At 37.1% G+C, this 24,481-nt stretch overlaps 1 protein-coding gene across 8 annotated transcripts in view; it reads left to right on the top strand.

Moving 5' to 3' along the window:
• Window positions 1-24,481, top strand: part of GREB1 (growth regulating estrogen receptor binding 1) — an 86,872-nt gene that overhangs the window by 8,355 nt on the left and 54,036 nt on the right. For 3 of the 8 annotated variants that reach the window (XM_064411928.1, XM_064411931.1, XM_064411930.1), the window contains exon 2: window positions 23,517-23,673. In XM_064411928.1, coding sequence (XP_064267998.1) covers window positions 23,517-23,673 — 157 coding nt within the window. Of the gene's footprint in view, window positions 1-14,698; window positions 15,070-21,167; window positions 21,277-23,516; window positions 23,674-24,481 lie in introns of those variants that run through there. The other 5 variants (XM_064411927.1, XM_064411929.1, XM_064411924.1 and 2 more) reach the window with 5 other exon arrangements.

The raw sequence follows: 24,481 nt of genomic DNA, 5'->3' as shown, positions 1-24,481 counted from the left end.
TCTGAGGTCTCTGTACTGATTCAATATCAGGCCTCCTGTTCTGTTTAAACACATGCAATTTATTTTAAAAATAACAAGATTAAACATTGAAAATAAATCATCAGGATCTATCACTGAACAGAAATCCTTGGGGTCTGGTTTAATTCAAAACCCATCAAAATCAGAAAGATCAATTAGAACAGCCCTTATGTGGCTATTATCAGCATTTTGTCTGAGAACTTTATGAATTCTGAAACTTTTTAAAAACACATTTTTTTCCCCCTCTTTGCTGCTTTTTTTCTTGTTTGTTTATGCCCTATTTTTCATGGTAGTAAACTAATATAGAGAAGAGAGTTTTTAAAGATCACAAGATTCTTGTCTGTTTGAATCCCATACCATTCCTTTTGTGAATTCGGTTTCACTCTTTTCTGGCAGACATTAAAATAAATAAACATTGGCTGAGCTGAGTAGATAATATTAGGTGATTTAGAACTGGCTTTAAAACAAGCATTATAAATCCCAGTGTTTGCATAATAAATGATTAATAGTTTGGTTATTAAAATGTTGACATTTATCTGTTATTCTATATCTGTTGCATTAACACTGGTATATCATTGACTTCTAAATTAGGAGGAATATTGTCAATGTAGCAAAAATGGTATTGATGCCAGTTTGAAAAAAAAATGCAAACCAATTTACCATTTGGGCATAGTTTATTAAACTAAAGATAGTTTAGAATCTTGCATACTGTGAAATCCAACACATTTTGGACCAGACTTTGTCCTTATTACAAGCTGAAGAACTTCATGGCAGGATAATATTTTAGCACTGTGTTACAAAAAATTGTTGTCAAAGCACAAGAGACTGAATATAGATACTAGTTTGGCTAAATTCCAAATTTGTGCATACGTATGGATTGTCAGTAGGTTGGTCTTGTTTAGAGGTTTTACTTGTGTATGTGATTTCACTTACATACTTGGAGTGGGTTTTCAGCAGGATCTCCCATAATAATAAAAGAGAAAAGGGTGTTTCTGTAGGTGTTTGCCTGACTTCCAGAGTTTTAGCTGAATGTGTATTATTTCTGTTTGCCCAATTTCAGTCCCCTGGAAAGGTGAAAAATGAAATTGTCTAAAAGCATCCATGATAATTTCTGTTAGTTTTGTGGAAAATTGTTCTCTAAATATTCTGGTAAACAGAGGGAAACGAATCCAATTATCAATCACAAAGGTTTGTAGAGAGCAAAACAGTTTGAAAAAAATATTTAAATCAAATTTCTTTTTAAAATATGAATGAATAGAAATTTGTATCAGTACTTAACATACGGAATGCACACCATTTAAAATGTGTATGTTTATTGAGTGAAGTTATGTCAGCAAGCAACATCTGCATGTTAGAAGTACAAATCTGTATGACACTGACTAGGTAGAAATACTGCAGATACATGTGCACAATCAAGGCATTATGATGAAAATGTCAAGGCACTTTAGACAGAGTTGGCTTTTAGAAGGCAGGTGTTTGAGAGTGGTTTCAAAACCAGAAAATCAAAGGTTTTTTTTTCTTGTTGACACATTTCCTTCTACTCTTTTTGTAAAATCTTTTGTGTTCCCACAGGTACATTAGGATACAAAGCAATTATGGAAAGCAAAATGAATCCTTAGTTTATTGGCTAAATTTGGAAACAATTTTTTGACATTTCTGACCATCCTTCAAATAAGGATGTCAGAGTGCAGAGGTCAGGGTATAGAAGCCTTGGGATATCAAAAGGTGGTGAGAAGAATGGCTGGGATTTCCAGCAGCCTGAGAGTACTCTTTTGTCTCTGGTGGTCAGTTGTCGAGGATGATGCCTGTGGACATCAAAGAAATGTACAAACAGTGTTATCAAGGCCTGTCCTTTGCCCCCTGCCATGTAATGGGCCTCTTTTCAGGAAAACATTGGGAAAGCTGAGAAAGCGAGTTGTCCTATCATAGTGCTATTAATTCAGCAAGAAAGCGGATCAATAACATTTGCACTAACCAGTAAAACAATCTGTTAGTTTCTAAAAATGCAGATTAGTCAAGCCTATAAATTAGACACTGCACATCCAAAAATCAATTTTGATGTTTTTTTTTTTCATAATGTGTGTGTAATAAGACCTTAGTTTCAAAGAAAATTTCTCGCCTTCTTGGAAATATTATGGAGAACTGATCTGAGAAAATGAAACAAAACAAATCCCCTTTCTTTAACACTTGCAAGGAAGTTTGCTTTGTGGGGTGTTTTGTTTGTTTAGTTTTATTAATATGTGATATGTACTGAGGTATGGTTTAAAACAAAAAGGAGCCAGCATTTCATGCAATTCGTGCTTGAAGTATTGACTTTGATGCCTGGAAGAGTTATGCCATCATTTTTAAGAAAATATATTTCAAATCCATTCAGCCTTTTAGCACACTGATGAAGGAACAGCTATTGTGAGCTGTTTCTGCTAAATGCAATAAAATGTTATGAGAAAAAAAACCAAAACCAACTGTTTGCTTCTTGTAATTTTGTATTTCTTTTTAGAGATCAGAGCTTTTTAAACCTTCAGTTTTGAAAAGAAATATTGCAAATTCTAGTGGTGAACAACTGGTGTAACAATCTGGTCCTGAACCTTGTAACAGCTTATTAAGCCTAAAATATAGGACTAACAGAGAGGAAGGCAGCCTAGAAATGGGCTTGTGGTGGTGATTCCTGTGAACCAAACTCTGGGGTTTTTCAGCTGATTCAGAGCAAATGATATTTAGAGCCTGTGTCATTCATTATGCAATGCTGTGGCCATTCTTGATCTAAGTAGACACAATGTAAAAAACATTCTTCATAAGACTGAGGGCTCAGAACATTTTCTGACTATGGGTCAGTCTCTATAAATATTTGATACACTCAGTTTTTAAGATTCTGTGCTGCGCACATTTTGCTAAGAGTATATTATTAATTTGAATGTACTTGAAATCTTAAATAAAATTAGACCACATGAATATACATAATAGCATTATTGTCATAAGAAAGTTACATGAATTCAATATGAAGATACTTAACCAAATGACAATGCAAATATTAACCTGTGGTCAAATCAACAGCACACCTAAATAGAGGAAAGCGGAGCTGAGATTTTTCAGCACGTGGTTATGTGACATCTTTCAATATAGCTAAAAGTGTAAGTGCAATGTGCTTTTGAAAATCTGAAATGAAACTGTTTAAGGAGAATGTGTTTCTCTGCCACACTTCATTTTACTGTAATTTAGGACTGAAGAGAAAACTTTTGTACAAACCTATGAGTTAAGTTTAACTGGAAGAACATGGGTAATAATATAATCGTTGCTGCATTAAAGTTTATAACAAGCAACAGATGTGCTTGGATAATTGTAATTTATTTGGATGGCTATTGCACTTGAAAACTGGCATTTGGGCCTGCTAAGATGACTCATCATTACTACCTTCCTGTAGCCTCATTCAGTAAAGAAGATTAAGAGCTACAGATTTGCTTGTGTGCTTGTGTGACTGCAGAGAGGCTATGTGGTCATATTCATTTTCCTTGCTACTCTGGAGTCCAAATGCTTTTCACTTTCAGAGTATGGATCTTGAACATGGATACTATGTATTTCATAGTTAGTATATTTTATAATGGATCATATTGTGCTACCTCTGGGAAAAAAAACACCGAGAACAAAGTATTGCATCTCTTATAGCATTTTAACCTTTTTTTTACTACACCTGTGATTTTTACTTGTCATAGTAGCATCCTGATTTTGCAAACTTTCCTGTCCCTAACTTTTCACAAGAGAATATTTTCAATGAGTGAAAAACATCCTTCTCTATTAATTGGAGAGGTACAGATTTGGTGGATGAAGTGTTCAATGCATGAAATGTTAGTAGGGTCTGTTGTGATGGGACAAGGAGTAAGAGTTAAAAAAAAAAAAAAGAGGATAGATTAAGATTAGCTATAAGGAAGGTTTTTTTTGGTAGAAGTGGTGAAACACCAGCATAAATTGCCCAGAGAGATGGTAGATGCCTGTCCCTGGAAACATTCAGAGTCAGGTTGGATGCTACTGTAAGTGACATGGTCAAGCTGGAGATATCCCTGCTTGGGGCAGGGAGTTGGGCTAGATGACCTTTAAAGGTTGTTTCCAATGCAAAACATTCTGTGATTCCATGATTCAATGTTTTTCCTTGTGAAAGAAGCAGGATAGCCACTGAAGAAATGGTTTGCTGTTATTACTGCTTATCTTCTGGCATTTTGTTCTTCTTTGTTTTTGATATGGTACAATTAGATTAAATAGTTAAATTTTACAATGATTTCTGAAGAAGTGGTCTCCTATGGTGTTTAGCAAGTTTTTGATCTAACAGTTTTTCAGAAGAGTTTTGATTGTGGATGTCTAGAGATGTATTGATTACTAATATCTTTGAATTGTGTCACAAATTTATAAGAAAGAATTCTATAGGAAACCTGTTACATACCACGGGAAAGTGCATGAGAATTTGAGTAAGATGAAAGAAAGTAAAAAGCAAATGCTGCTGGATAACACACATTTTGTGTTTGGAATAAGTTGCAGCCTACATTTGGATGACACTGCAACAAACTGTATCAGCTCCCATACAAGATGAGGTTGCTGTCTTTAATTTCTGTATTTTAAATTAAGGCTTATTATTACTTAGCTCTTCCCTTTAATGTGTGCCGAATCTCATGTTTAGTCTGACTTTCCTCAGAAAATGAAGAGTACAGTCAGGGCTCATTGACACTGCTCAATCATGTGACAGAGTAAGAGAGAGGAAGTAAAAATAATTTAGAACACATCAACTAATAAGGATACACATTAAAAATATTAACCTGTTTGTGAAGAGAATGGGAATGGCCTAAAGAAATTTGCTGCTGAGTGGCATGAGCAGCATTACCCTCAATAGTGTTGTGTGTAACCAAAGGCAGGGAGCAAACACAAGGCTTAAATCATAGTTTGGACCACAGCAAATCAGGAATTGATGTAGAAGCTTTTACTATTATAATGAATCAGATATTCAGCTTGCTCCTGTACTTACTTAATCTATGAGGTTGAAAGGTAAAGAAAACAATGTCTCTTATTACATGGGTATATGTGTAGCTGCAATACCCTTATAGTGTCTACAGGTTTGCAACAGTTTCAAAATGCAACCTCTTCATCTTTTAAAGTGATAATAGTAGTGTCCAAGTGTCAGTATTAGCTATTTCATTGTTCAATATTCCAATTCTTGGAAAGGAGAGGTAGGTGGAAGTGGAGTATATATATAATTTTTGAGGAGGGCATTGAGAGTAAAAAGTTTTAAAAAGTCAGTGAGTAAAAGAAGTCAGAGAAAATAGGATGGAGAAGGGAAAACTGTGACCAGAGTGCACATGGACTTGAAGGCAGAGTCTGAAAAGCTAGTAAGACAGTTTGTGGTGAGCCTGAGCTGGAACTCCCAGTAAGAGTGGTTCCTGGCACACTTTTGGCCTGTGGCACTCAGTAGTCGTCCAGGCAGTGCTTGGGCTGGGAATGCACCAGGGACTGCTCCCAGAGCCCATGGACCTCCCATGCTGCCCCAGCAGCTTCTCCCCACTAGAGCATTTCCACAGCCATCCCATTCCATGCTGTGAAGGCACCACTGGGATGACTTGCAGCACAGCCCTGGCACTGATCAAAGTTCTGACTCAAACCACACTAAATATGCCCACAAAGCCACTGGGCACTACATGCATTCAGGAGAGTGGGCATTACTGTGCCAGCACCAGTGGCCTGGTTTTACCAGCAGTATAGATATGGCAAAGGAACAACATTCCCTGTTTGAATGTAGCTGCTAAGTGGGGTGGGGTTCCTGAGAAGCTGCAACCTCACCTGAGTGGGAGTGCTTGCCTTGCTGAGTAGTGCTAAAGGCAGGGGCTTCATCTGTATGTGCCTTCTGATAAACTCATATCTCTGGAGTCTATCACTGAGGGCTGTTGAATGTGGCATACAGAGAAGTGACCAATAGCAATAACTAAAAGTTACATTTCTGCGTAAGGGACATATTTTGTCTTTGCCTTTTATGCAAAATTCTTGTGAGGTCATGCAAGTAGAGTAATGAATGTCAATTAATGAAGGAAACTACAGTATAAGCAAATGTTGTATTATACATTGATCGTTGAACCTCAGCCTGAGAACATTCTGTGTGTGTGTGTGTGTGTGTAGGTATTAATAGGTATGAATGCACAGGTAGTTCCTACCCACCTGGTTTATTTTTATCCATCACTCTGATGTAGCTATTGCTTGAAAAGAACTTCTTAATAGCATACTGGGACACTGTTGTGTGAAAAAAAAAACAAACCAAAGTGGTATTTGTTTTATTTGTTTAAATAAAATTTATTTGAAGGAAGCAAAAGCTTCAAAACTGCTTCTAAAGTAAAAACCTATTCAATCAGAGAAAGTTCTGTAAAGCTCTGCTTTGGTAAAGGATATCACCTTAATGGGAAGAGGCTATTCATGTAGTGTGTAGACTGGTAATTGAATGCAGGAGATGATGAGGCCAAGATAATAATGTACAATTTCCAAGTCCATAATGTCAAGCACCGAAAGAAGTCATCAGTCAGAGTGTTAGGAAGAGTGACTTAGATAACAGAATTCTAGAAGAGGCAGGGTTATTTTCTGTGAACCAATTATTCCTACCTTTTCTTCTTCAGAATTTTTAGCACAGGAGACAATGAAGAAGGATAATATTTCAATCTGAAAGTGACCTGGGCCCTCCTATGGGCTTGACTCATACTTCTTTAGGCAGAGATGATGTTCCTGAGTCTAAGACAGCTTGTAAACAAGCAGTAGTTACGATTATTCCTCAGTAATTTTTCAAGTTTCCCTGTGTAGAATAAATTCTTGAGAACACTTCATTTACAGTTCATCCCATATTCTGTCACAGAGGTAGTGTTTGGGTACCTTTGATAGGATGTTTTTCTTTATTCTTCAGGCAGGTGAACTACTCAGAATCAAAGACAGTTGAAGCTTTCAAAATTTTTTATTAGAAGTTTAAATTTGTTTCCGTCTGATCTTGTGCTAACATTTCTGAATGCATCATCTTCATGCTTTCAAATTGCACCAGATTGTGATATTTTTCTGAAAGAGCCTTTATCAAATGTCTAGAAAAAAGTCTATCTTTTATATGAAATGATTACTGCTATTGGAAAAATGATATGTGTTTGTAAAATGTACTGGATATATAATTACAGGGGAAAAGAGATGCTGGCAGTTGTGTAAGAGCCACCCACTAAAAGCAAGAAATTTGCTATTACATAAAACTTGCTCCTAACATGTCAGTTGGTGCAATCTGTCCAGCTGTGGTGTTTCAGACATACCATTTTGTACTGTTCCTGCTGTCTGTTTAGAGTGCTGTTCCATTCTTCCATCCAGTCACATGAACTCTGTTCTTTAAGTCTCTCTTGATCATGAGAGACTGTTCTCTGCTGCAGGGACAATGTACAATGGGTAATACTCAAATGGGAGAGCAATGCCCAGCATTTCTGAAAAATGTGACGCTACCAACCAGCTGAAATAATACTATGTACAATTTGTACTGCTTTTTAAAATAGATCTATTGCTCTGGATTGCCTTTCCTACTAATACTTCTTGTGTATGTGTTGCAGAACATGCAATCATGATTTCAAAAAAGAACAAGAAAAAATGTCAGACAAGCCAAAAATGTCATAATGACAGTGTTTCCCCTGCAGCTTCTTTTCTGTAGTATGATGTGTCAAAAATGCTAAAGATTTTAACATTGCTTTCAGCATAATGACTGAAATCACACATCTGTCAAATTGAGTCCTAATTTTGTTGACAAATTTATTATCATTCTGGTAGACTTGGGTCCAGAATGGCTTTTTGATAAGTACTTAGAATAAAAGAGCAAACATTATACTTGATTATGTAATTATGTAATGAATACTTCCTTTTTAAAACTTTTTACTACTTTTTCCAAAGGTCAGCAGCAGCATATATAGTCACTGTGCTATTGTAGCACCATATTTTGGTTGTTCAGAATGCTAAAGTAGATTTTGTAGGATCTTTGCCTTTGCAATTTGACACTCAGTATTCTGTTTAAAGTGAAGTTTTGAGGCATTGGAAACGGCATTGAATTTTATATGGTGATAACATAATGAAAGTATTTTCACATTGTAACATGTTCACAGTAGGTAACTTTAATGTATTCAGTTGAAAAGTGCAATTATGTTAATATGTGAGAAAATGATGTAAAATATATCCCTTTGTATTTTTTGCTTGGTGTGAATTGATAGATTAAACTTGTTTATATGTCTGTGCTGTTTTGAATTAGGTATAATAAAACTAAAGTAAAGATGAATTGATTCTTAAGAACAGAATGAGAAAAAGGATACAAAGTTTGCAAAATGTCTGTAGCTCCTCCAAATAAATTCCTGTTGTTTTTATGTATGGAAAACCAGGGGCAGCTGACTTCCCAGTCCTTAGTACTATTTATTCTGTTTGCAAATACTAGACCTGAATCGATTTTTGGTTTTTAATGTTAGAAAAATCCCTGTTTGAGTCCCTCTTCCAGCTTTCTTGTAATGCCCCTTTAGGCACTGGAAGGTGTTCTAAGGTTTCCCCAGAACCTTCTCCTCTCCTGGGCTGAACAACCTGAACACTCCCAGCCTGTCTCCATGCAGAAGTGCTCCATCCCTGAGCATCTTTGTTCCTTTTCTCTGGACTCGCTCCCACAGGTCCGTGTCCTTCTTGTGCAGGGACCCCAGGCTGGGTGCAGCACTGCAGGTGGGGTCTCACCAGAGCAGAGCAGAGCAGGGGGGCAGAATCCCCTCCCTCCCCTGCTGCCCACAATGTTTGGATGCAGCCCAGGACACGTTTGCTTTCTGGGCTGCCTTCCATGTGCAAGGGCACATGGCTGGCTCATGTTGATTTTGATCTCTACTCTTATTGCAGCTCAATTAATGAGCAGTAGAGAAACACAACAGGAGATGTGAAAACTTCATGCTTTATTTTTCCTCATCTACAGCTTACAATTTTTCAAAAGTGACAGGGAATTTGTAGCACTACCCAAATAAGGAAAAAAATATCTATTTTTTCATCAGAAAAATTACTTTGAAGATTGTTTTTTGTGGCCATATAGTTAGGCTTTCCAAAGCAGAATTACAGAAATAGAATGATTTATTTCTCTAAATTCCATATGTCTTCCAACATTTAAATAAAATAATAAATGAGCTGCATTCAGATCTGAACTTTTCCACACTTTGACATTGATTGAAATTTTTGAACTCGGACTCTTAAAAGTATTTAGATAATATTACCTGGCATGGATTTAATTTGTAATTAGAAATTCAGATGCTCATAGAAGCTACACTAATTTTACTTCAGACTGTAAATCTGAATGTAAGTCAGTAAAATGGAGGAAGAAGATATCCTTACTTCTCTCTTGTTTTCTGTGGGTGATATTAAGTAATCACTGAAGTATTTAGGAATTGTGATACATAATCCATGATCTGAAACAAGAAAAAGTTGTGGTGGATCTCAAAAGTAACATGAAACAGTTTTTAAGTGAGATTGAAAACTATACTGTTGTGAGCATTCTCAATTAATGCATCCAATATACAGCACTAAGCTCTTTAGTATTATAAGTGACCAGATGATAGAATTCTGAAGGAAAAAATATACAAATCTAAGATGAACTAAAGAGATTAAAGCTCTAATGATTCATAGTAATTAAAATAAAACATTTGAATAGAAAGATGTGCTGTAGGACAGCAGCTGTGGGTATAACTGTACTGTGTTACCTTTGTTTGGCTTGCAAACAGACATACATGTTCCTCTCTTGAGACACTGAATATGAAAAAGCCATCTTGTCTACACACAGACATGATTCCTTCCAAAGAATATGTGGGGCCTGGAAATACACCTAAATGGCAAATTGGGAAATAGATACAAAGCAAGGCAATGAGTGGGGATGGTATGAGTATCTTCAGCAGTTTGCAGTGGAATAGCCTCCTCTCTGGCTCAGTAGCTGCAGACAGGCACTGGGTCAGCACAGGCATATCAGATCCCACACACTGAGCACAGCATTTGTTCAATTAGTTTCAGTTCACATTCGCAGCAGAATGCAATGTGCCTGTTCCCCAGGTATGAGATGTGCCACGTCTTCTCTCCTGACCCAATGTACTGTACAGCATCCTCCATCACATGGCTTGGCATTCGAGGTCTTTCACAAAGAGAGCGCAGAAAGTTGAGAGCTCTTAAGAGCTGTTTTTCTAAGCACTCAAAGGGATGTAACTCAGCCTGGAGGTTCAGAGGCTTTTTTGCCCATTACGACAATTACTACAGATGAAGGAACACTCTTAAAGAAGTGTTTTGAACAGTTGTAGTCTCTAATAGCTACAGAAGTATCGGTCAGGCTGTAGCTTTCAAGTTTTTAAAAAATGGTCTGTGACAATTCATTTAAGATTTTTACACAGATACAGCATGACTGAATATGTGGTGGATGCTTTTGTGCAGTGTGGCAATAAAAAGAAATGTGGGTAAGACATGAAAGCAGCAACAGTTTGTGACTGTTAAGAGAGATGAAGAAACACATGTGACATTCTGAAATATTCCTGTTGTGCGCTGAAGAAAGGAAGGATTTTTCTGGTGTAGGTTCTACCAGTTGTAAAACAATGTGTCTGATTAATAATGCATTCTATTGAAAAGGAATGGGAGTTTTGCTGAGGTATGATTCATCGTTGTCTGTTACAGTAATTAAGTCTGTTGCTTGCCTTGAGGTCAGCATGACCCTGTTTATTTTAATTTTTCAGTCTCTGGAGAAAGGAGGGCCTTATTTAACTACTTGTGGAACTAAAGCTGAGTGCACAGTGCCTGGATGTAAACCAGTGTGTGCACAGTGTGATCAGGTAATGGGGAGCTGGAAGCAAACTGGAAGCAGAGTCACTTAACAATGCAGATGTACCCATAGATGTGCCAGTTTTTGACTTTGAGAGTAGGATTTAGTTTGAGATGGAGGATGTGATTCTGTGTCTTGTTTATGTACTTCTTTTGCAATGAGATGCTCTCAGATATCCTGCCTGGCATGGTCTCCTACAGGTGTTTGTGGTACCTGTGTTGCTGCCTCAGATACCCTGGAACATATCAAAGAGCACTAAACATCTTTGTGTAAGCAACTGAATTGAACCCCAAGACCCCTCAATGTAGAGGTCTTTGTGCAGCTCCAGCTTCAGCACCTTGTGGTCAGTGAAGCCAAGTGTGGTCAGTGGAGCTGGGGGACTCAGCTCATGTCGAGGTAAATAAACAGCTGAATCATGTCTCAGATCTCTCTCAGATCCCTTGGTTTTATTGATTATAATGGAAATTTCTGCCTAGTGAATCAGTAGATATCTGGAGCGTAATTCGCCTGTAGGTGCCTGATTTCATGGTTTACCCATTTCCCTGGTTTACCTGAGGTGTCCATAAAGGACTGGCACATGTGACAGAGGACTTGCTTCAGAACTCTGCTTCTTTGGAGCAGCAGTCAGAATCCAGACAGAACTACCCAGAACATCTCAAAGTTAGACAATGCCTGTGGTTAGGCAGCTGAATTGCAGTCTGTATTTCTGGGTGATCTTAAAGGTCCCCTTTTGTACATCTTCAAAGTACAAGACTGAGAGTGTTTCTCATGGAGGAGACAATCTGGGCTCCACATAAGTACTCTCCATACCAGTGTGGTATGTATTTTTAGCTTATATAGATGATATTTTATGTAAGATTTTGTGCACACTCCAGTATTATTTCTGTATAAACACAAAAGGCATGTATGCCTACAGCCATTTTAAAAACATTTTGAGACGAAAAATAGTTGTCTCACAATTAAATCAGTCATTCAGATTGGCAGGACCCAGTTTTAGTTCTTTTATACACAGTCTGCATGCAGAATGCTTCAAATACTAAGTTCTTGGGGACTTTTCAAGTAGCAGTCTCTACTTTTACCTGCTAAAGCTGCTGGCTAAATCAGTCATTTGATCATAAATAACCTCTCATCTTCTTGGGGAAAAAACATTAAATTTTACAATCATATATTAATTTTCCTTTCTGATTGCATGGGGGATCAGCTCTTTCCTTGTTCTGCCTTATAAATGCATGTCCTGGTAAATTGTTTTTATGATGCCATTTATCATTTTTGAGCTCGTGTGCTTTAGACTTTTGACAATCTTGTAACCCTGAGGTTATAACCTCAAGTTACATGTCCTGTTTCACTTCTATTCCTGTGTTCTCTATCTGTGAAAAACATGTCTTACAGAGTCCTGTAAAATATTATTTTCTTCTTTAATGCCTAGGGTACAAGGCTACAATTTTATATTACATTTTGTTGGGATAATTTCTTGATCATCTTTCCCCTAACAGCTGTTCTGTCAATTCATCACTTACACTACTGACTCATTTCACACAGATTCAGCAGCTCATTTCAGCAGGCAGAGCCCCTCTTTTCTGGTCGATGTGGTATCAGCAGCTGCATAGTGACTAACTTTTCACTGCTTCTGTATACAACATCTCTTATACATAAACTCCATGCTCATTGCCCATTCCTGGAATTCCTGCTCTGGCTGCTAATCAAACACAATAGAGCCCTTTGTGCCCTCTTGCCCTTTCTTCTCCTCTGGAACTTCTTTTCCATGCTTATATCCAAAGCAGGCAGGCTTCTTTTCCTTTTTGCATTCCATTCCTGAATATCAGGTTAACATGTTCCTCTTTAACATCTCCCCTATGCTAATATTCTTTAGCACTGATGTGGTGTTTCCAGCCACAAAGCAAAGTCAGAGACAGACACTACAGCATCCTAGACGTCTTTCTAAAAAACATCCTGGGCAGTGCATCCTAGAGAAATTTTGCTTGTGGATGCACTACAGTTATGGGGCAAATAAGTTTGGCTGGCATTAGTCACATTACACTTCTTTAAAAGGTGAATTTCCTGGCTTTCGTTTTTGTTGGCCTGGTAAATTATTAAAAGTGACTCTTTCAAAAATCACCTCTCACACACATATCTATTTCTTGCAATGTTTGTTTTCCTTTTGGATTTCTCTAAACTTTGGCTGTCAGTATAATACTTCAAGAGCCAATTTGGTCAAGCTAATATGTTGAAGATACACAATTGTACCATGCTGGTAGGAAACCAGTCAGTCATTCCTGCATTTCTTAGCTGAAAGAATTGGTACCCCACTTGAAAATGCATGGCTGAGGTCTCCTGTATCTATGTGTCAAATACAGAACGTTTATAAAGCTTCTAGTTCACTTTCATAATAACAGAAAAAGATTCCAATCACTCTCCTAAATCATTATTTATTACTTTCTGGACAGTTTCTCTTTCATGTCTTCAATGGAGTGCTTTGTCTAAAATCTAAGAATAGGATTGACTAGGCTAGAGTGGAGCCTGTCAGTTGAAAGAGACCCACAGTGATCATCCAGTACAACTACCTGACCAGTTCAGGGCCAATCAAAAATTAAAGCATGTGGAGTATATAGAGATAGCATATATTTAAAAAAATACCAAAGATATAATGAAAACTTTCAATTAATGTGAAAATTGTTTTCAGTGAAAGCACTAAATCACTAAAGTTTCCAACAATTTAAAGCTTCAAGAAGCTTTAAAATTCAGGTTTTTCCCTCATATGGTACAGAAGAATCAGAAATTGTATCTTTCAAATTTTAAAGTGTTATTTAAAGCATTTTTATAGAAAAAGATACTGTTCTCAGCACCCTCCCTAGCTATGTACTGGTACTTTTCTTTTGCAAATATTAATGGCCATATTCTTTATGCCCAGCTAGATGAGGGATCTGATCTAGCAAAACATGACCCTACAAAAACTATGAGTCTTCAGTTATATCAGCTGACTTCAATGCCACTGAACAACAGAGGGGGAATATACAATCAGCAGTGAGAGATGTTGCTTTTCAGCAGTAACCTGAGTCTAGAGTAACTTGAGCCAGTCATGAAACCATGTCCTGGGAGTGAAGGGTGAAAATGAAGTTTCACAAGCTGTACCAAAAATACTCTGCATATAAGGTTACACAGAAACTTAATTCAACTGGGAATTGAGACAAGTGCTTGATTTTACTCATTTCAGTAATATTTAACTGAGTTTAAAATCAGGCATGTAGCTGGACCTTGCATGACTTGGAGATCCAAGAAAAAGAAAATTTAATCAGAATTATTTGTTTTATCTTCTGAAGTTATTTGTTGCCTAAAGAAATTTTGATAAATATGTTTTTACCAGAAACATTCTCTGTACATGTACTTTAGCTGTATCTTGAAAAGATGCAGTGTTTGTTTAAATATGATGCAAGAGCTGTTTCTTTGCATATCCAGTGTTATATTGAGCATGTTCTCTCAAATATTGTTTTGACTTCCTATCCTTTTGTACAGGAGATATGGGCATAGTACCAACACAAAGATAATATTGCTACATACCTGATTTCATTCTCCTGTTAATCTTTTCTTCTGTTAGCAAAACAAAATACCTACAGTACACACTTCATGCTTTCTTTAGTGATTGTGATATCTATATAGTACAAAAGGGCACCCTTATTTCTTAAAAAAACCCAAACCATTTCAAAACCTTCTAAAAGCCTCCAACAAAGCTGTTGATGTTAATATGTTTCAGACTGATAAATTCATGTGTGCCTGGCTGGGAGCACCATGACCCAGCACAGCGCTTTTATATTAATAAGACACAAAGTCAGACCATTTATCATTTAGTATAGCCAGTGCACAAATTAGAGAACAGCTTGCCAGGGTATATTGTGGTCTCATTACTTAGTTTTTGCCATAGTTGCAGAACAGATAGCTTTGAAACCTTCTTGTGCTCTGCTGTGACAGGAGAGTGTTCGTGTCATGGTGACCCCACTGAGTTGTTCAGCTGCGCACAGTGCTGACTCAGGAGCCTTAAGTGTGCTCACCAGTTTGCCAAGCAGCAGACTCTTCTAAATGAAACAAAAAAGAAAATTCCACAAAGACCTAAGCACTGGCAGTTAGCACAGGTGTAAGGTGTTCAGTGCTGCAGTCAGGGTATGAAATTTCAGGAGCTGTTTACTGGAAGTCGCTGAGGAGCACATGCTTTCAGTACGGTACGGTATATTTTATATTGCATATTTTCATACTGTTACTGTATAATAAAAATATTAATATATCATAACATATGCCATCTTATATTGCTTCATCTTATTACTATTCAAATATAATATTGGTGAGACATTTTACAGCTAATATTAATGTTTTAAACATATTCATTGTCTGTATTTTCTGTCTCTTGTTTGCTGTCCTTGATTTGAGTGATTTCCTCTTAGGAAAACTTCAAAATACTAAAAGTTAAGACAACTTGAATTTTTAAACCCTTGAAGTAGACAACTCAGATATAAAACTGCTCAGTTTCTTAAATGAATTAAATTTGAGGATTCTACTGATACTTTTAACTAAAGATATTTGATTAATGCTTTGGATTGCATATTTTTGTTTACAAATGTTTCTTATTTAATGCATTTTCAACATATAATACTTGTGCAATCAGTCTCCTGATTGAGTAAACTCTGAGGTTCAGATCTGTTTGTAATGTGATACACTCATCTACAGATGTATTTGCTATCCACAGATGGTGAGGTAGATTTTAAACTGCTCCCATTGTATTTGTGTCCACCCTTTGTTCATTAGATGGAAAATATGACCTAGATACAGTAGAGTGTGCTCTGCTAGTAGAAATCAGTGAAGCTCTCTTTCAAGAGTGAGGCCATTTGCTGTGAATGAGGTGGAGCCTCTGAACCTGTGCACTCCTTGGAGAGCTGCCACAGGCACTGCCTCTGCTGCCTGGCAGACAGCTCCCAAGTGTGCTTTAGCTGGGCATTCTGGTATCTCTGTGTGCATGTGGCTGCCCCACACGCCTCTGCTGCACTGCTTCCAGGGGTGAGCCTGGCGGGGTGGGGGTAGGAATGAGTCTGGAGGCTTGGTGGAAGGAAAAACAAAAGTCTGGTTTTGAGGATGGCTCAAAAAGCTAACCTGTACAATCAGGACAGCATTACCCTTTGTGTACTCCTTTTAGATTTGGAAAAGATTCTTGGAAACACTCTATAGCAGCAGTAACCAGAAGAAAGAGTAGTATTGGTTTCCTAGAATTTTCTTTAGAAAATATGCATTTCAAGATTATCTCTCTCCTGACTTGCCAATCTGCTCCCTACTGCTTTGCTCTGAGATCTCAAGTGGCTGTTCTCAAAGCACTGGAGGAGATGTCTGAGACAGTTCTTGGAGAGAGAGCTGTGTCTCCTTAGGTAATAGTGAGAGAGCCTTTGCACTTACAGGAATGCCCCAGACCTGTACAACTAGGGGATATGTTTTACTAATTTCCCAGTCACCACTTTGATCATTACTTCCTAGCCCTGATTTGTGGCACCTTCTTCCCTCCCTTTCTCCTCCCTCTACTTGACTTCTTCCTGCTGCTTAACAAGCTCAATTGGTTTTATGTATGTAATTCTTTTTTTTTTTTTTTTAAAGAGAGTTTGAAGGTGGCCTCTGAAAGAATTGCTTTCATCCAAAGCCAGGAGCTGATCAAAGCAATGCACAAAAGGCAAATGGGAGCCAAGGCAGTGCTGCTGACCAGCCACAGGATCAGGGTTCTGTGCTGGAGAAATAGTAAAGCAAATCAGCTGCACTATGCTGGAAGCTGCTGATAAGGGATTTTATCTCCAGTAACACTTGCAGAGTTTATGAGATCCTGTAGGAAAATCAAGGAAATCTGTATCAGAATACATTATTTCTGGCAGAGAGGAATGTGAAAGGATTTACAGGATGAAGTGCCACTGCCTAAATGTATTTATTGCCATATCATTCATTAGGCTCAGTCTGCATTATTAATACAATACTGGACTATCACCTAGCTCACATTTATTTTTATCAAGTGGCTCCTTGGCCCAGTTGTCAGGGTATAAAGGAATGACAAGTCTTTAAAAAGAAGGTTCATGCTAAAACAAGAAGCAAATAAATGAAAACCAGTGTCATCATTATATCTAAAACAGACTTCCAGTGAAAATTAAAATATATTAATATTAGATGCTAAGTCACTTTTTAAAAGTCTAAATAAAGATTTCTTCTGAATTCTTTTTGCAGATACGGATTTTTGTCAGTCATCAGTCCCAGTAGTCCTTAGGATTATTATTTTTTAAAACTTGAAGAGTAATCCAATATATGGCTTTTAACAAAGGATTTCTGTTATGACCAATTTGAACTTTGACATTTTTTATTTTGTTTAAAATAAATTAAAATATAGTGTCATTCTTAGCACAAAACAGTACTTTAAATGTCTCAGAAAAAAATCAGCTCTGGTTTGAGAGTAGGTATAAGAGTTACTAGGGTGAAGGAAGCTTACATTTTCTGTAGCCAAAAAGGAAGACCAAACATTGTCTTAAAAACAAAATAGTCTTTTATCCTTAATTAATTACAGGAATCTGATTGCAATTGGAGTTTTCTGTTTCCCCAAAAAACTGTAGTGTAGGCTGTCACAGCTTGGATTCCTTGTCATTAAATTGCCAACATGCCTTAGTCCAGATCCCCCAGCATAGCTGCATATTTTAAAGAGTTTATGACAACTTAGATTGCTCTGGATTTTGTCAGGTTTTTTTTTTTTTTGGTTCAATGTAAAGTTGAATTTGTATGAGAAGGGTTTTTGTTTTGGTTTGGTTTGGTTTGTTGTTGTTTTTTTTTTTTCCAGACATATCAGGAAATTGTTTTTCCTTTTTCTATAGAAAATATTAATTTAATTTCATTCATACATTCCCTGCATGAATTGTAGTATTTAAACTGAAAAAATAAACACTCAGAAGTAATGCTTATTGGATTTGCAGTTGAAAAAATTCAGCAAAAAAATAAGAAAATATTTTTTTTAAAAGCTGTCTTTACTATGGCCAAAATGGATGTGAAATAAATTCACAACAAGGATGATCCATTAAAAAATATTTATTTCCTGCCTGAAGATAAAAGAAAGCAATAGCTTTTTACTAGTGTTTTATTGAGGTGCTTTAACACAGATTTCTCTGAGTTTGTTTTCATCCTTTTTTATATTGATCAGTTAGGAAACGGACTTGATTTTTCAGTAGGTGGGGGAATTTTCCTGTATTGAATTTCATTGCAAAAGTGTCTGTATTAATCTCTGCAACAATCTCCTGAGAATAAAGACATTTCCCAGTTATTTACTTGTGCAGTGAGAGAGAGAACTGATTTCAGTGATTAGTATAAGAAATGTGGCTTGGAACCTAGAGTTGCCAAAAAAAAAAAAAAATAAAGGCTTGACACCTTTCAATCTGCACTCTTGTTCCAACAGCCTGTTGCTTGGAAACATGAGTCAGGGGAGGAAATCATCTCGCTGTTGATGCAGGAGAAAATCCCTGTCTGTAGTCAGCCTGATTTTCAAAATCAAAAGAAGGCCTCAGATAAAAATTAAAAGCAAACAGAAGGTAAAAAGAAGTGATAGAGAGATCTGATGAATCTTGCTACAGTATGTTTGTTTTATGGAAGCAGCAGCAGAATTGTTCTTGGCTGTATAAAGGTGGTAGGATTAAGTTCTCTGTGACCTGTCATCAGCCTTAATCAGAGTCTCTGTGTTTCATCATGAGCTACTATCCAAATTTTCTGGAAACCATTAAGTTTAATCTGGACTGGTCTTTAGATAATATTTCTCATATAAGTCCACAAGATATATGGAAGTTCTAAGATCTGGTGACAGAGAATGAACTAGAATTTCTGGCAAATGTAACTGTGGTTTTATTTAAAGGTTTTATGTTGCATTTAAAATGTAGTGGGCCAAATGGGGTCTACTGACCTGCCAAAATTTTGTCATATATGAAACACAGAGACTTCTCATTCATCTGACAGCTTTACTGCTGAGGAATAAATTACTTTCTTGAAGAAGTGGATTTCAATCAACAGATCCATAAGTGACTACTGATTTTATTCTTGTTGATATTGGTAGAGTTGGGCTCAGGAAAGAATTGTAATTTCATTTCTTAGCATCTTTTGAAGCTTGAAAATTTCTCTTTCAGGGTAAGACTAACACACAAAAATCAAACCCTTCTTGAAGATTTTGGTGAAAATCATTTTGGTAAAATGTTGGTCTGGAAGTAATCTCAAATGAGGTGATGGTTCCCACGCTCCAGTGTTCTATCATAAACCTCAGTCTTATGAGCCCTTTTCTCCCCTCTCTCTTACTGCCAAGTCAGTCTGGCAGAATAGTGAGGAAACAGATTTGACTTCCAGAAACTAGTATTTTTCTGAGAAACTGGCAATAATCCACCTCTTTACAATGCTTTTAGATGGTTTTGTACTGACAGAAAAAAGCTTTGTAAATTACTTCTACAGGTGATAATTTTGTGGCCCATGAACATCTAAGTTGATTTCTGGAAGAATATTTTTTAATTTCTCTTTGCTCATATGGTCTACAGCTGTATCACTAAATGAAACAATTGAAGGAGAGATTTCTGTGTGCCAGAAATAAATTTTCTGTTGTAATGTCTTGGCATAGCTCTGGTGCTTGTACTCCCTCTCTTCAGTGGTTCCCAGACACACTTCAGGAGTCACGATGGAGCAGTGAGTGTTCCCAAAGGGCATTTTGGATGGAGTAACCTTATTTTGAGACTAGTAGTAAAGACATAAAATGTAATACTGTATTGGGTCTTGTGGGGGCTGAATATCAGGGTCTTTTACTTCTCCTAAGTCAAGAATTTTAACCTGCAGTAAATAATGCTTTCTCCCTCCTCACAGAAAAAATTTAAGACAACCTTTTAGATACTTAAATCCATTGTTCATGCAAACAAATCCTTTTTTTCTGTGCAAATGAAAAACTACCTTTTGTCATAGTGATAGCAAATTCTGTTGGAGAGATGAGAACATCTTGCTATTCTCTTAGAAATGATACAATAGAAATTACTCTGTAAAACTATTTCAAAAGAATGAAAGCTGGATGCTCAAACTTGGAAAATATATTCACTGCTATAAAGCAATAATGAAAGGATTCATGTATTAAAGTAGCAGTGTAAATTATATTGTGTAATGCAAAAAACTTGCAACTTAATATGAAACATTCCCACCTGTAACAATCTGTGACTTTTATCTAAGGCTGAATTTCTTGGTAATCAACCAGGTCTTCCTATTTTCCCACGTAATTACCTTGATTATTTTTTAAAGTCAACATAACACAGCCCACACATATTCTTTAGTTTCCTCAGGTTCTGCTGAGGGCAGGCTTTATTTATCAGTCTCTGTCAATGGGATTTTTTAAAAGCCCTGGATTACTTGCCATAGCATTCCTTAGGCTACTCAGTCTGTCCTTGGTGTAGGATTAATTTTGTCCAGAATTCTTGTGTTAGATCTTCAGTCTTCACAAAACCCTAGAGCTCCTCACAGCAAAAAGTGAGTAAAGTGCTGCTGTCTGTTCCACTATGCACAAGATGTCCCTGTGTGATCTGGGTGCTGGGACTGAATGTGCCCCTGCTGCTGGCATGGCCCTCTCTTGCTGTGCCCAGTCATTGTCATGACTCCCATGGCAGAGGGAACTCCTTACTGGAATCACAGCACTGGAGGACAGGGTCATAGCAGGTTTTCTTAAACCCTGACTAGTTCAACTGCAGTTGAACTTGAAGTTGACTCTAAATGTGACAGACATCCACCCTTAGGAAGGTCCCCATATTTCTTAATTACATAGTCTCTTTTTACCACTGAAACGCTGATAGTTCTTTATTTGGAATTTGAGATGTTCCATTAAGTGACTAACAAACTTTTGCTCACATTTTCAGATGCCTGGACTTAGCATCTCTCTTTGCCAGCATTGTCCATGGGTTTCTGAGGCATTGTCCTGACCTGCTTCATTTGTATCTGCAATTTTTTCTTGGGCTCCCTAGTGGCTCAGAGTGTTTTTTGTCTTTTTATCATGCTTTTATGAGGCTCTTCCAGGTTCAGCTCTTTGCCTTTTTGTCCCTCCTTATATTGGCAAGTATTTTCCTCTGCATGCTCTCCATGGAAACCGACCATGTGACAGGGAGATGCCCTTTGATTTATCAGTAGATGGGGTCGAGGGCCATCCTTCTGTGCCAGTGTATGGGGTGTTTTTTTAGTAGATCTGGTCACCATCTATGTGCATGGCTTGGACTTCCACAAGCATTTGAAAGTTTAGCCTGTGGCACCCAGTTGTATCCAAGAGAAACACAAATCAGGGCTGGGAGTGCTGAGGTCATTGAAGCAGGGACAGAGGACTCAGTTTTTGCTTCCTGATGCCATGGAGTCAGCAATTGACAATTCAGGTACCACAGTCTGAGAAGCTCTAAAGAAAAGAAGGGATGACAACTGTCATGTAGTTAGTGGGAAATGGTTTCTCCTTTGCTTGCTTTGGAGAAGTAATTTCTCTTGCAGTTGAGAATCCGTGGGGCTCTGAAACTGGTGCTGGCAAAAAAGCTCCTGTAATGCCCATTTTCTGTTTCCAGTGGTGTGTGTTTTTGATGATGAAAAATGGCTAAAAAATATTTATCACTTCTTCCAAAATAGGTTCCTGGGTTTATGATTGTGTTTACATAGATTGTAAGATCACACAAACACATGAGATCTTACAAATCCAGAAAGCATATTTTTGTTTCTTTTTACCAACCCATTCACAAAATTAAATTAGCTGTCTAATAGGCAAACAAACATGCTTGTGTTGCAAATTCCAAAACCCACCTCTTTCACAAATAATATAATCTTAACTGATTCCTTATCTGTAACATCACATTGATAAGATGCTGGTTTCTGCCATCCTCAGGATTAAATGCAGGGTTTCTCTTCTGACCTCTTGTGGGCTCTGTAAATCCTGAGCAAGCATTCAACATTGGATATAATTAATTTCAGAGCTGACCTGGGGTTTCCTGGATATACCTTTGATAAAGCTTGTTAAGGACATTACAGATGTCAGGCTTTTCTCATTGTCTCCAGCTGCCTGTGGTGTAGGGGGAAGCAGTACTCAGAGAGAGCCAGAGGGTTCCTATCAGTGTGGGATGGGAACTGTGATCAGCTTTCTGTGTTGGAGGAGAATATGTAGCCTGATTTCCATATTAGCAGTGAACATCTCTAATAGGCTTTGCAGCTTCCCCTTCACCCCTTACCATCAGTACTATTCAGTGCAACTTCTCTGATTTTGTGTATATACATGAAATTTTTTTTGGTAGTGCCTTCTTTTAGTCTAAAAAATTTTATTCAATACTGCCTCCATTGTTTTATTGTTCTCATTATGCTTCTGTTAATATTGTGTATATCTATTACAGCAGTGTTATATCATATAGTACTAGCTGTACTCTCTATGCAGTATTAACAGGGTACAAACAAGTGCACTAAAATATTATATATGTAAAATATGCTTTACAAAGTCATAAAAAGATATCCAAATCCACAAATTTGTATGTTGTTCCCTTCAAACCCCTTTTCCCATGACAAGCAGTATGTGGTTTCACAGTGGTTTTCCTTTTGCTTGACTGATTCCACGGGATGCTTCCCAACAGGCGAATTTCCCAAGGAGCAGCCAGTGCTGAGGAGGGGCTGTTCACTGTTCAGGAATTACTGCCACAAACAGGAAGCGTTTCATGCTTTCTATTCACAGTTACTTGAGGAGGGAAAGGACATGGGGCCCAGGGCAAGAGCTACTTTGTAATAGGGAAAGAAAGCTGACATGGCTTTTGGTTACACCAGTTCATTGTGTTCCCTGGGGAAAGCAGGCGTCAGTTAAGTCCATGGAATATTCAGCTGGAATAGACTGCCTGCTTAATGACAGATTGAATAAATTACATGGTTTCACTAAAAGTAAAGTCCTAATAAATAAGTGAATGTAATATCAATGCATGTGGATGGATACTGTTTCATTCAAAAAAGAAAAAAAAGCTTTTTTTTTTTTTTTACAAGGAAAAATACTGTTTAGGGTGAAAAGTAAAAGTTATATTTCACCATCTCTGGGTTACAGCAATGCTACATTATTTATGAGACAGCACCTCTGAAAGGTATGTTTAACTGCTTTAGCAGGTTCAGCCTTGATGGACCACACAAAGATAAGTACACAAAACTGTGCTGTTGCCCAGATCGTTTATTCTGCTCAAAATGCTTAAAATAGAAAGGCTGTTTAACAATAGATTGATGACTATTGAAAGTACATCTCCTCAATTGCTATATAAATGAAGAAATTACTTGAATCAGATTTCTAGTCACTTTTTCAAGAAGGTGCCAAAGCTTGCTGCCTTTCTGCTGAATTAGAGAAAGCTGTTACTTTTAGATAACTTCCTGTAATTTACCAGCAGGATCTGCTCAGTCACTGCTGCAGTCAGTGTTCTTTGCCTTTCTTTGTGGACAATGAAGCATTTCTCTTTCATGAGAAATGTTGAGCCTGGCATCAGCATGCAGTGATTGAGTTCTGAGTGCTTGAATTGTAATATCTTTCTTTTTTTTTTTTTTTTCTTTTTTTTTATTCTTTTTTTTTCCTCATCTCTTTTGCTTTTTTGTGTTTGTTTGTTTGTTTTTGGAGAAGATGGGAAATTCTTACGCTGGTCAGCTCAAGACAACACGGTTTGAGGAAGTGTTGCATAATTCTATTGAGGCCTCTCTCCGCTCAAACAACTTAGTTCCCAGACCAATCTTTTCTCAGTTGTATTTGGAAGCTGAACAGCAACTATCATCACTGGAAGGTAGGAAAAGAAATGGAATTTCTATTTCTGTCAAAGGCAATTCTGCTACTTGTTCAGCCATGGCTCAGCATACATGTTTTAAATCATAATATGGATAAACATATTTTTATTTGGATTTTTTTATGATCTGCGGATATATATGTATTAGAATTGGATTAAAAATATAAAATGCACTGTGTTTTATTTTGACAAAATTAAGCCACTTGCTCAGATTCATCTGTACACATAAATTGAAGTTCTAGGAATTTTCCATTACATTTGTGAGAAGTCTTTGGAGATTTGGATCATAAATCTGTTATCCTATAATTTATTATATACTGCTCAAAGTCACACAGAAAACCCATAATAGATTTATAAAACATGTATGCTAAGACTGATTTTCAATGTGCATAAATACAGCAGAAATATTTTTTAGCTTTTGAGATGGTTTATAATTACTTCAGGCATAGTATTTATAGTCATCCTGTGGTTGCAAAGGTAAAATTTAGGATGTGTACTTTCACAAATCCGGCACAAGTTGATATTTAACAAATGGGATTTCTCACTGAATTTGTGTGTGTTTACAGAAGCCTGCTTTCTCACTAATGTAGTTTAAATTAACTGTATGGATCTGCTAAACAAGCCCATGATGCAGTTTGGTGTTTGGTGTTACTTGTAGTGGTCTCATGGTTTCCAATGACTTTACTGGTGTGTGCATAACATTGGCATGGTGGTGGAGGGTTATGTTTAATAATTTGATTATTCAGTCATTTCTGTCAAGAGAGTGGAGTTTCATGTCTTTTATCCACATCTAGTTTCCCTGTCATAC

Source organism: Passer domesticus, chromosome 3, assembly GCF_036417665.1.
Source record: "Passer domesticus isolate bPasDom1 chromosome 3, bPasDom1.hap1, whole genome shotgun sequence".
NCBI lineage: Eukaryota > Metazoa > Chordata > Aves > Passeriformes > Passeridae > Passer > Passer domesticus.
This window is presented reverse-complemented; position numbering and strand designations above follow the sequence as displayed.